General features: G+C 42.4%; 1 protein-coding gene across 2 annotated transcripts in view; it reads left to right on the plus strand.

The window, feature by feature from the left end:
- Positions 1-13622, plus strand: part of clpb (ClpB family mitochondrial disaggregase) — a 106088-nt gene that overhangs the window by 18529 nt on the left and 73937 nt on the right. For both annotated transcript variants that reach the window (XM_062977057.1, XM_062977056.1), the window contains exon 4: positions 5920-6023. In XM_062977057.1, coding sequence (XP_062833127.1) covers positions 5920-6023 — 104 coding nt within the window. The remainder of the gene's footprint in view (positions 1-5919; positions 6024-13622) is intronic.

The following is a 13622-nucleotide window of genomic DNA, read 5'->3' on the forward strand; positions in this document are numbered from 1 at the left end:
TCCGAGCGGCAAGACGGGCCTGCCTCCTTGTTTGCGCGGCTGCAGAGCGGCTCCCGATGGACGGACCCTTTGCCGATGGACAATGGCCGGGGGACAATGGCCGGCCACGGAGTGTGACGGTTGTTGACCATTCCGAGTGACCGGTGGACCGGAACAAGGGTTTTGGAGGCACAAAGACTCGGAGGAGGAGGGCGCGAGGAGAAAGAAAGGCAACCGCTCAGGGCACAATCCGTGCCCCCAGATGTTTCATGTTTCCATAAAACTTTTGGGGCCATTTCTCTGCAGAAAGGCCTTGCCTCGGGCTGAACCCCAGGCGGCTCCTTGGTTGAGAGCCAATGCAAAACGCTTTGTGGGAGTGTCTGCGCCACCTAATCACCTTCTCATTTCTTTGCGTTTTAAAAAAGGTTATTGAGTCGATAGACCTTGGAGCCCAGCCACCCTGAATAGCCCAAGATGCTGATAGAGTCAACGGAATCACTTTCTGCTCCAGCAGTCAGGGGACGGCTGACCCTCTCTTTGGTCACTCCATTCCCATTATATCCCTGGGATCCAGATTGTTTGCTCCAACCACCTCCCCTTTTCGGTCAGTCTCCAGCGGAGCCCACCTGCACCCCGAGGCCTTTCACGGGTCCCATTTGCTCCTAGAAAGCTCTCTCAAAGACAAGACGGGATGCTCACAAACCAGGCCTCTCGCTCCATGGTTTTTTTCATATAAGACATGCCTTGGTTTAGTTACTGGGTGTCAGTTGAACCAGGGAAGCATTTGGGGCATTTAGAGTAACCTAGATTTGGAAGGGACTCCACAAGCCATCCAGTCCAACCCCATTCAGATACCACTTGCTAGATGAAATCTATAAGCCGTCTTACCATTACCATTTGCAGATTTATTTCTGGTGGTCTACAATTTAGAATCATAGAATCCTAGTATTGGAAGAGACCCCAAGGGCCCTAATCCAACCTCCTCCTCCCAGGCAGGAACACACAACGCAAGCCCTCATGACAGATGGCCACTCAGCCTCTGCTTCAAAACCTCCAGAGAAGGAAGGGAGATACCACTGGACTCCCAGGCAGCAACAGATTCCACTATTGAACAACTATAACCACCAGAAAACTATTCCTAATGTTTAGGTGGATCATTTGAACCATTGCATTCTAGTGTCTGGAGCAGCAGAAAACAAGCTCACTCTCATCTTCAATATGATATCTTTAACTCTTTAAGCATGGCTCTCTAATCCGATGTGTTGTCGAAGGCTTTCATGGCCGGGATCACAGGGTTGTATGTTTTCTGAGCTGTATGGCCATGTTCTAGAAGTATTCTCTCCTGACGTTTCTCCCACATCTTAGATGTGGGCGAAACGTCAGGAGAGAATACTTCTAGAACATGGCCACACAGTCTGGAAAACATACAACAACCCTGCTCTCTAGTCCCCTTGTAACCTTCTCTTCTGCAGTGTAGCACATTCTGAAAAGACATTTCTCTCTTCCCTAAGGAACCAGTCCTCAAAGACCTATGGAAGTGATGCAAAGGCCTTTATCTCTTTTAACCCAAGCATTTTAAGGCTTTAATTGTCAGCACCTGCATATTGAATTGCACCTAGAATTCCACTGGCAACTGTGCCACTGCTGCAAGGATGTTTTTGACACTCAGCAGGGAAACACAGCTCCAGCAAAGAGGTTTCTGAGCCTTCTTCAAAGGCAGCCCTACCTTCAGCCTAGTTTAGACTTGAGTCTGTGCAAATGAGGAGAGATCCAGACTTATTAGACAAGGCTACGGGGATATTGATGACTTTTGGGGTCCCTGTCAGAAATATTAAAAAATTAACTAAGTATTTTTATTATGGAAATGTGAGATTTTTATTATGGAAATGTAACACTGAAAGGGTTAAAATTGGTGCAATGATTCAGGGAAAGCTGTAGTTCAATATAAGCAGATGTGCCTGTGGCTTAGTAGGCATCAGTGTGAGAGAGGCCTCAGTGTTAGAAGCTTTGGTGAGAGAAGCCTTATGTGTGAAGCTCCAGTGTGAAGGCTGCTGTGTGTAAAGCTACTGTGTGAAGCTCTTGTGTAAGTTCATTGTGAGAGAACACTCTGTGAGAGCGAAGCTGTTTATCTGCATGAGAAAGAAGCCCAGCATGGAAGCAAATGTCGGGTTCTCTTCTCCCAGTTGTTCTGAGGGGAGGTCTTCCACCAGAAGAAAGCACCAAGACACACGCTGGTAGATTCCAACAGGTTTTATTGTACAGAATACCAGAACCTTCTCTTTAGCCCATTTATATAGGGGCTCTCACATACCAGAGGGTAATTGAGGTTTTATGACTGGCATCCATTCTTTGTCAGCCGACCGGAGATGTCAAAGATTGGAGATCATGACAGCAAAGAAGGAAGTATGAAGAACTTTATTTTTGTTTTAGAAACCTTGTTTTTGTAAGTAGCGCAACCATATTATTTTGCTACAAAGAAAAGCCTCCTAAGGAAGAGATAACATTGGGCTGTGTGTTTTTGTTCTTTTTTATCACTTTTGGCTATTGGTGCTGGGTCATGCTGCTGCTAATAAGTTACTCTGCTGTGTATGGGGAGGGTCTTTTGCTAATAAACCCACTCGCCCAACATTCCCTTCCATAGTTCTTTATGATCAGGGCCTTGGACGTTGCACTCATTTTCTTGGGCTTCTTTGGGAGCCCCTCCTGTAACATCACCTGGCCAGACCCATCCGAAAGCCCTCCCTCCCATTGATTGTGCTGCCTGGTGAACTTTCGTTAAAGGCTGCCCTCCGGGGTCAATGCAGATTTATCTGCCTGCAGATGAGGAGGCCTGGCTGCTAATGTCATTAAGAGCTGATCAGCAAATTAAAGCCCCGCTCAGACTGGGAAGGACGAGGCGGTTGAGCAGCAGCAGCTCAATCACAGGTTATTGCAGCTCGCAGAGTCGGCCTGCTGAATAATGCATTTAGCGGAGGGGTGTGTGTGGCAACATCGGCATTGGAGGCATCAGCCCAGGCTCCAAAGAGGGAAACTGACGCACTGGGAGACTTCGGCCACTTCAAGTATTAGATAGATCATGGAAGAGAAGCATTCCTGCTCTTTCTCTCCCTCCAGACAGTGGTGTATAAATGGGCATCGCTCACACAGATCACAAAATCATCTTAAGAGTTGTAGGGATCCTAAGGACTGTGTAGGCCAACTACCTTCTGCCTTGTAGGAAGACACCCTCTTAAGTCCTCTCAACAGGTGTCCCCCCCGAGTGAGAAGGGCGGGGTATAAATTCTGGAAATAAACAGGTGGTCTTCCAGCTGAAAAGAAAAGAAAACAACTCACTAGACTCCAAATCAGCAGTATATTCCTCCACTGAACAGCTCTTACCATGAGGAAGTTCTTCCTGAAGTTTAGGTGGAATCATTTTTCTTGCAGTTTGAGTCCATTGTGTCCCAGTCTGTGGCAGAAAACATGCTGCCTCCTTCCTCAATGTGATGGCCTTTCAAATATATATACAGTATATGGCTCTCATCTCCTCTCTTCACCTTCTCTTCTCTTGGCTAAACATCTTGAGCTCCCTCAGCCACTCTTCAAAGGGATTCATACTTTCTAAACCTTTGAAACTTTTGGTCCCATTTCTCTGGATACTTTCCATCTCGCCCATATCCTTCTTGAATCGATTTGCCCAGAACTTGATACAGGATTACTCCAGGTGAGGTCTGGCCAATGCAGAGCATGATAAGACTATAACTTTGCTCTATCTAGACCAGTGGTTCTTTTCCTCCCCTCCCCTCCCCTCCCCTTATACAGACAAACCAACCAGCCAATCAACATACATACATACTTTGATTTTTACATATATAGAAGAAAGAGGTAGTCAATCATCTCTGGGGCAACACCAAAAAACGTGTCCACTTGACAGGTGGGAAGGCTGATGTCCAAAAGACCCACCTTTTTCCCTCTTTCCTTTTTCACGTGGCTTGCCTTTCCTTCTATGGAGACCAAAGACTTGCTTTCTTGTCCACTGGCGCACTCTCTGTTCCTAATGCTTTCCAAAATTGCCTTGTTGTGACCCTTTTGTGAGTCACAGGGATACAAACACAGCAAATAAATAAAAACGGCTTCTTAATGGCTGTTTTGCTTCTCGCTCACCTTTACAAAGGCTAATCGGCTTGAAAGTTGGAACACGTTTTGCTACCTGCAAATTGGACGGAGCAATCGATATCTGCAATCGTTCAAATGTCAGGCCGGCTTTGGGAAAGGGAGAGGCGGCAACGCAAGCTTTCCTTGAGGCAGGAGGGCCTGTCGTTTTGCTAGACGTTGCAAACTCCAATGGAAGTGGCCTTTTGGGGTCTCTTTTGCTCACAACAAACTCATGCCTTTCGCTTCTGCTCTCCAGCCATCTTGATGGGCCTGGTTTCTAGTGCCAAAAAACTTGCAAATCTCTCACATCAATAAGACCAGCAGCATAAAGCTCTGCAGAAATTTCTCATCCAGCCAATATGGGTTTAGGAAACATGTGAGGATGGCCTTCATGAAGTAAATTAAGATGCTTGTTCATTAAAAAAAAACATGCAGGTTGAGAATCCCTTCTCCAAAATGCTTGGGACCAGAAAGGTTTGGGATCTCAGGCTATGGAATATCTGTATTTTCTTATAAATCTATCATGAAGATGGGACTCAAGTCCCATCTCCATGATAGATTTATGTTTTGTAGTACAGTAGAGTCTCACTTATCCAAGCTAAACGGGCCGGCAGAACCTTGGATAAGCAAATATCTTGGATAATAAGGAGGGATTAACGAAAAGCCTATTAAACATCAAATTAGGTTATGATTTTACAAATTAAGCACCAAAACATCATGTTATACAACAAATTTGACAGAAAAAGTAGTTCAATGCACATTAATGTTATGTTGTAATTACTGTATTTACGAATTTAGCACCAAAATATCACGATATATTGAAAACATTGACTACAAAAATGGCTTGGATAATCCAGAACCTTGGATAAGCGAGTCTTGGATAAGTGAGACTCTACTGTATTATATAATAGTTTTATATAGTACTAGTGCACATGTGGTTTGCCTTTTCTTTGTGATGCTTTCTTTTTTCCTTCCTCTCTTTCTTTCATACACCTTGTCCCTTTCTCTTCCTTTCTTTCTGTTCTTTCCCTCATTCACCCTCCTCCTTCTGTTTTTTCCTTTTCTTTCTCTCTCTTTCCTTTTGTCTTCCCCTCTTTCTTTTTCTTCCCTCCCATCCCTTCACACCTTTTCTCTTTTACTTTTTCTTTCTTCATCTGGACTTTTCTTGGAAGTCACAATCTCTCAGCCTCGGAGCAAGACACACATACATACACACACACACACACACACTCCCTTTGCATCCATTTTCTAAAAAAATATTATAACATGTTAAAATAATGTAGCAGTTTCTCCACATTTGCAAGAGTTCAATGCATAGGTTCCCTTCAAATGTTCAGGAATGGTGAATATCATTAAAAATTGCAAATATCAGTTTTCCTGAAAAGCTGACCATAGAATCACACTGCTGGAGAACCTAGAAATACCTAGAGAGGGAAGCGGCAGAGGTGGCAGCCAATATAGTGGTTTTACTAGTCGATTTTAATGTATTGATATGCTACGATTTAATTTTTACTAATTTTAAAGTATGTGTATATTATATATGTATGTTTTGTATATTTGTATGTTCAGTGTTGTATGGCATTGAATTATTTCCAATTTGGAAGCTGCTCTGAGTCCCCTTCAGGGTGAGAGTGGGGTAAAAATATAGTAAATCTATAAATAGTAATCCACAAATAACCAAGTGCAAATGCAAACATGGGAAAGGGACGGCTGCACTTCCTTTCTTGTCATTTCCAAATTCTTCTTCAGGACCTTCTGTAATATATACTACTGTCCCTTTTTCATTATTACTTCTTTTTTCGACAGGGTGGTAACGCTCCTTCTTGCTGCCGGAGCCGACCCCAACCTAGGAGATGAGTTCAGCAGCGTGTATGAAACTGCCAAAGAGAAGGGGCTCCATTCCCTTGAAGGTAACCAAATGCTACGTTGGTTGTTGTTGCCCTTCCCTGTGGAGCAGGCATGGGCCAACTTCAGCCCTCCTTCCAAGAGTTTTGGACTTCCAACTCCCACAATTCCTAACAGCCTACCGGGTAGATGGAAAGTAGTAGTAGAGCTGGGTGTCATCTTAGTGTAGATGGCACCTGTGAAGAGCTAATAACGACTGCCACCAATTTGTAAAGAACTATTAACAACTAAGGTTCTTTCAGGCAGGGGGAATCTTTTTATCCCACCCCTGCCACTAATTTGCGAAGATGCAACCACCAAAGACTCAGAGAGGAGACCTTTTAAAATTGTTTTTTCTTTCTTACTCACTTTAGATGGTAACGCAACTTGGTTTATAATATATGCGACAAAGGCTTAGATGTTAGAGGAACAATAACAAGTTTATTCAGGCACAGAGCTTAGTGGTTACAAAAGATGTTTCTCACTTAGAGGCACTTTTATTAACAGTTACAATACTAGAATGAAGTGAGTCAAACTCCCTAAAGTGTCCTTTTACTTAAAGTAATTAGAACTTCTTCCTCTACTACTTTTAAACTGCAGTCACCCTGTGATACACGATCACAGATTCTCTGTTCCTTACCAGGACACAGACTACATCAAATTAGTCACCAAACTTATTTTAAACTGACTCAAAATGAACAATTGAGTCTCCCTGATCCCCTTAGCCTAGGATCAATCTTCCCTGTGCCTGATCAGAGCACAGACTGAATCCCTTTTTTAAACTCTGCACTTCTTCAACAAAACGGCAGTTGGCTCCGCCTGCTTCTCCATGGCAACCAGCCTCTGAGTGCTGAGATGCAATAACTGTAATACTTACCCTTTTAAACCACAAACACACAATTAAACCTAACATCTGTAAACCAAAAATTCATACTTCACAGTCCATTATGGAGGTGTTGGAAAAGCCCCTAATGCTGGCTCTCGTGGCCGCGTGTCATCCATCTTGAGACAGAGACGAGTCTCACGCTGCTCCCTTCTCAAACAAAATCATGATAAAGTACTTTGGGGAGAAGAAAGGGGGGAGTGATATCTACCTGCAGACAGGAAGTATAGACACCTTGTGTTTCATGGAGACACAGGTGAAAAACAAGACCACAGGCTGCAACATAGGGTTCCCTCGGTCCCCTGTTGCTACATATACAAATGCTTCTTCACTTACAACAGAGAAAGGCCTCATGATGCTCCCTTCTCAGACAAAGGGCAGTAAAGCCCTAAAAAGGCTTTTGAGAAGAAGAAGGGGGAAGCAAAAGGAAAAGGATAGGTCCCAACCTTCCTTCAAGTTGGCCAGAGATTTCTTCTTAATTTGCATCATCGATTTGTCTATGTGCCAGAGTTTTAACTGGAGCTATAAACCGTCTGCCCAGAACACCTGAGTGGCTCACCTGTGTGTAGTTGGCCTGTAAATGGAGTGTATTCTATGCATTGTAGATCCAGAAAAATGCAGAATGTGTCCCGCAAAGTAAGATTGATCACTTTATCATAGGGTTTACCAACGTTTTAATGGTTTCCAAAAAGCTAAAGAACTTGTCATCATAGCATAGAAGCAGATGTTGCCAAGCGCTTTTTGCATTGGGTTGCTGTGAGTTTTCCGGGCTGTATGGCCATATTCCAGAAGCATTCTTTCCTGATGTTTCACCCACATCTATGGCAGGCATCCTCAGAGGTTGTGATGTCTGTTGGAAACTAGGCAAGTGCGGTTTATATATCTGTGGAATGTTCAGGGTGGGAGAAAGAACACTTGTCTGCTTGAGGAAAGTGTTAATGTTGCAATTGGCCACCTTGATTAGCATTGAATGGCCTTGTATCTTCAAATCCTGGCTGCTTCCTGCCTGGAGGAATCATTTGTTGGGAGGTGTTAGCTGGCCCTGATAGTTTTCTGTATGGAATTCCTCTGTTTTTTGTTGTTCTTTATTTACTGTCCTGATTTTTAGAGTTTTTTTTAAAATACTGGTAGCCAGATTTTGTTCATTTTCAGGGTTTCCTCCTTTCTGTTGAAATTGTTCACATTTTTGCATTTCCCAGTTTTTAGAAAGGTATTGTCGAAGGCTTTCATGGCCGGAATCACTGGGTTGTTGTGTGTTTTCCGGGCTTTATGACCATGTTCCAGAAGTATTCTCTCCTGACGTTTCGCCCACATCTATGGCAGGCATCCTCAGAGGTTGTGAGGTATATACCATAGATGTGGGCGAAACGTCAGGAGAGAATACATCTGGAACATGGTCATACAGCCCGGAAAACACACAACAACCCTTTTGGAAAGGTTTCTGTACTTTGCCATTTCTATAGGAAAAACAAGCAGAAGTTTAACATCCCATGCTTTCCAGTTGAATCCACTGGTTCTCCAAAGTCACACTCTCTCTTGTTCTGGAGAAAGCAGTGGTGGCAGACCACAGAAAACTTGAAAACGTACAAAAACAACAACAGCAAAGGATTTGGGATTTTTTTGAGATGGGGCTGTGCCTCCTTTGGCCCCTCAACTACTTTTTGGATGAGGAAGAAAGTAGCTGGAGCGGAGGAAAATTAAGACCCTCTGAGGGAAGTTGCATTATATTTTGTGTTTGTTTGACATGTTTTATTAAAAAGAATAAATTCAGTTTATGCTTTTGTTTGGGAGGGGGGGTAGAAAAAAGGAGGAGAGAAAGGCCGCATGTACAGAAGAGAAGAACTGCCTTTGTTTTATGGGGTTATTTTTTTTAACGATTTGCATATTTTGTATATAAATATTTTTTTTCATAAAAACATCCAAACAGGGAGGAGGAGGAGAGGGGGACCCGCGCCAGGCAGAAAGGCAAAGAGGCCGGGGCCGGTGGTGCGAATATATTAGAGACATTTATATGGATGGCAGGGAGGGGAGACGGCACAGAGAGCTGAGCCTTTCCAGGCTCCTCGGTGATGGATGGCGGAGGAGGCTCCCCTTGACGCTTTATTGAGTTTCCGATGATTATCTCTCACGGAGACATTTTTTACGGATGACGGGCGAGCTGTCATGGTGGACCATGGGGGGAACCGCCACCCAGCAATAATAACGCTTTAATCTTTTTACGGCGCTGCTCCCTAGTATCTCAGATTCATCTTCCCTGACACCAGCCACTTGATTATCCGGTAGGCAAAAGAGGGGCGTAAATAAATATCCGAGCCCAAAAAAACCCAAAGCCCTCCCGGACCAGGAAGGAAGGCAGAACCTGTTGGCTTCGTCGTTGTCTCCGTCCTCCTCCTTTGTTTATGAAGTCCATTAGCCGTGATGCCAACCAGCCAATGGGAGAGGGGCTTCCCAATTCATTTCAATCTAGGAGATTTGGCTCCAATCGTAACCGGGATGCTTTTATCTCTCTTTCTTTTTTGGAATCCGGCAGCAGTCACAGGAAGGGGATGCTGATGTTATTTTCAGGCAGGCTGAATTTATTGCTACCGTGTTTCCCCGAAAATAAGACAGTGTCTTATATTAATTTTTGCTCTCAAAGATGGTCTAGGTCTTATTTTCAGGGGATGTCTTATTTTTCCATGAAGAAGAATTCACATTTATTGTTGAACAAAAAAAAAGAACATTTATTATATACTGTACAGTAGTTGTCATCACAAACCAGCATAACTAGACAAACTGTGAATCCTATCAAGAATTTCTTGTTACTACCATTATTTCAATGTACAACTAGCATGTACATTTACCAATTCTGCATGCTCTGGTGTTCTGTTTGGCAGGCGCCGGGCATGCTTCCAAACAAAAATTCTGCTAGGTCTTACTTTCAGGGGAGGTCTTATATTTAGCAATTCAGCAAAATTTCTACTAGGTCTTATTTTTCAGGGATGTCTTATTTTCGGGGAAACAGGGTATGAAGAAGAGGTCGAAAGGGACGGGCCATCAACACTTCTGTATAGAGAGCAAATCGGGAGAACCCTATTTGGGCAAACTTCAGCCCTCCCTCCAGGTGTTTTGGACTTCAACTCCCACCATTCCTAACAGCCGGTAGGCTGTTAGGAATGGTGAGAGTTGAAGTCCAAAACACCTGGAGGGTCCAAGTTTGACCATGCCTGCCTTAGGATTACTGTAAATTGGAAACAACTTGAAGGCAAGCAACAATACCCTGTTTCCCCTAAAATAAGACATCCCCAAAAAATAAGACCTAGCAGAGGTTTTGCTGAATTGCTAAATATAAGTAAGTAAGACCTAGCAAAGTTTTTGTTTGGAAGCATGCCCGGCGCCCGCCAAACAAAACACCAGAGCATGCAGGAGTGGTAAATGTACATACCAGTTGTACATGAAAATAATGGTAGTAACAAGAAATTTTTGACAGGAGTCACAGTTTGTCTGGTTTGGTTATGTTGGTTTGTGATGACAACTAATGTAAAGTATATAATAAGTGTTCATCTTTTTGTTCAACAATAAATGTGAATTCTTCTTCATGGAAAAATAAGACATCCCCTGAAAATAAAACCTAGCACATCTTTGGGAGCAAAAAAATAATATAAGACACTGCCTTATTTTCGGGGAAACACGGTACCAGGCAACAGTTTGTGTGGCAAGCACTGTTGGAAGGGAAGAAGCATCAACACTTATATATAGCAAGCAGTTGGGGAACAGAAAGAACCTGTAGTGCTGTCTGCTGCCTTGTTTTCACCTCTGTTTCCTAAATCTATGCAACTCAATGTGTTTTTGTGTCATGAAGAGGTCCCTTTCCTCTTCCCAAAAGTCTTTAGTACTTTATTGCTCTTTGTTCGAGAAGGGAACATCACGAGGCCTCTCTGCCTCAAGATGACCAACTCAACACAAGCATGAGAGCCCTCATTAGGGACTCTTCTACCAAAGTTAAGTAACTTTCTCTTGGTCCATCTCCGGTTTTTTCAGAGGTGTCTTACCTGCAACTACAATAGTAAGTTTTTAAACTCTTTTTGAATCTTACCTGAGCATTCTGGGAATTTTTTGTTGGGAATGGATGAGCCGTTAAGCTCTAATCACCCTCTTTATGAGGTAAATTCCCATTAAAATAGCAGAGTAAAAATTGCAGCAGCGGTGAGACTTATGTGGTGTGAGTTTTAAGGCCTCTGTCATCAGGAAGGCAAAGGACTGCAAAGTTAGCTTTAAAGTTTAAAAGCATTTATTGAGGTAAAAAGAAATCCATTGATGGATAGAAAAGGTTTGGACCTAACTATCTAATCTATCCTGTTCTAATACACATAGACGGATTAAAATAACAAAGCTCTACATAGCTACATCTTGACTAATAGAGGACAGAGTGCGTCCTCTCTGGAACAAAGCAGGAAGCTGGAATGGCGACCAAGCCTTGTGGGTCGCTTCTTCTCTAGGACCATAAGCATTCCAAAAGCCAAATTGGGGAAGTTACGTCAAAGCCCTAGGAGAGATCACATTTCTAGAAACATCAAAGGGTGGGCTGACCTAAATATTATGGGAAGCAGGAAACAATGGTGAAGCCTATCTAGGCATGCTTTGGAAATGGGAAAGGATTCCCTCAGTCTAACACTATCATCTATCTGACTACATTTAGACTTGAGTAGTCCAGGGTGATTCCCAACATTTTCTATACTGTTTCCTTCCATATCCTCACATATAGCACCGGCTATGCTACACTCAATAACTATGAAATATTTCTACAGGAGAAATGGGAGATCTGCAAACACTTGAAATGTACAAACCAGTTGCCATGTTGTGTTAATGGTCTTATGTTTTACAGGATCCCTGGCTCTGTGAATCCCTATTATTATTATTATTATTATTATTATTATTATTATTGTGTTGTCAAAGGCTTTCATGGCCGGAATTACAGGGTTGTTGTGTGTTTTCTGGGCTGAATAATAATAATAATAAAAATAATAACAACAACTTTATTTTTACATCTCACTCCCATCTCCCCCAGGGGGACTTGGGGCAGCTCACATGGGGACAAGCCCGATATCAACATACATTAAAACAATCATAAATTAAAACCAATATAAACAATAAAACCATATAAACAGTATAAACAGCATAAAACATAAACATATCATGTCATCTAAGTCTGAGCATAGTGCAAAATATATAGAGGTGAAATTATACAGACTCCATGTAAGGCTCAGGATAAAATACAGGGTGTTTGAAAAAGAACTCCCTAGTTTTAATGCAAATTACATTTAAACTAGGGAGTTCCTTTTCAAACACCCTGTATAGCCAATCAAGGAAGACAGGTAGGTCTCATATAAAGATTAAAATCAACAAGGGAGGAATATTGATAAGGTGCAAGGTTTCGACAACTGAATATCTAACTGGGACTATTTATTCGAAAGCACTTTGAAACAGCCACGTTTTAAAGGACAGGGAAGAAGCCTCTGAATACTTCTGGAACATGGCCATACAGCCCGGAAAAAACACAACAACCCTATTATTATTATTGTTATTATTATTATTATCATTATTATTCTTGCCCGCCTCATCTTGTGGCTCATCACTGCATTAATAATAATAATAATAATAATAATAATAATAATAATACTTTATTTATACCCCGCCACCATCTCCCCAACGGGGACTCGGGGTGGCTTACATGGGGCCATGCCCAGGACAATACAATATAACCATATCATAATACAATTAAATAATACAATACATAAAAATAAACAGTACAACATAAGATCCCTTGTGACTCCTTGCTAAATTAGGACAATGAATACCCTTCAGGTTTAATCCAGCCCTGAACCAAGGTGCTGAATTCTGGGTTTTAATCCAGGCCTAGTTCAAGTTGCCAGACTCCAGGTTTTAATGCAGACCTTGTTCAATGTGGTGGACTTTACAATTTAATTCAGGCATTGTGCTAAAGTGCTGAAATCTGAGTTTTTACTCCAGTATTTGTTAAAAATTGTAAACACAAGGTTTTAATGCAGGTGTTGTTTAAAGTGCTGAAGTCTACAATTTAATCCAGGATTTGTCCAAGGTTCTGAACGCCAGATTTCAGTGCAGACCTCCTCCAAGCTACTGAGCTTTGGACGTCTTCTTTTTTTAAGGACATTCAAAAACTGGTACAGATTCCCCATCCCAACTGCAGCCTCTCTCTTTCCATTTCAGAGAATTTCAGAGTTTCATGGATTGCACGGAAGAGGTTTTGAAAACTCTTCTATTATAGTTCTTGAGGTCTGACAGCATTATCATCCAGAAGCAATTGTGGGGTGGGTTATGCTGTACTTTCAAGACTTCTTCCTTATCTGTGTTTATTTGTTCTGTGCATGATCTCAGGAAGCCTAGCAGGCTGGCAGGCAGTTGACAAAATGCCAAATAAAAACAGCCCAACAAAAAAAAAATTGGTGTCTTGGTTTTTAGGCTTGTCTCTGGGGATATTCCATTGCGTAGACTGCATTAGCTCTAGTTTCTTAGGGATTACTTTCATGGCTTTCTGTGGGCAAGCTTGTAGAAGCTGGTAGATGGTGTGTGCTCTGTATCTCAAAAACTAGAGCTGATAAGAGAAAACTGGTGCCATTTTTGGAATTCACAGATCAAATAATCCCAAAAACAAGGCCAACATTTGAGGCATCAAAATGTGTGTTGGCCAGTGAATTAGTCAAAATGAGCTTTTGGTCAGATC

The sequence above is a fragment of the Anolis carolinensis genome, chromosome 3 (genome assembly GCF_035594765.1).
Source record: "Anolis carolinensis isolate JA03-04 chromosome 3, rAnoCar3.1.pri, whole genome shotgun sequence".
Taxonomy (NCBI): Eukaryota; Metazoa; Chordata; class Lepidosauria; order Squamata; family Dactyloidae; genus Anolis; species Anolis carolinensis.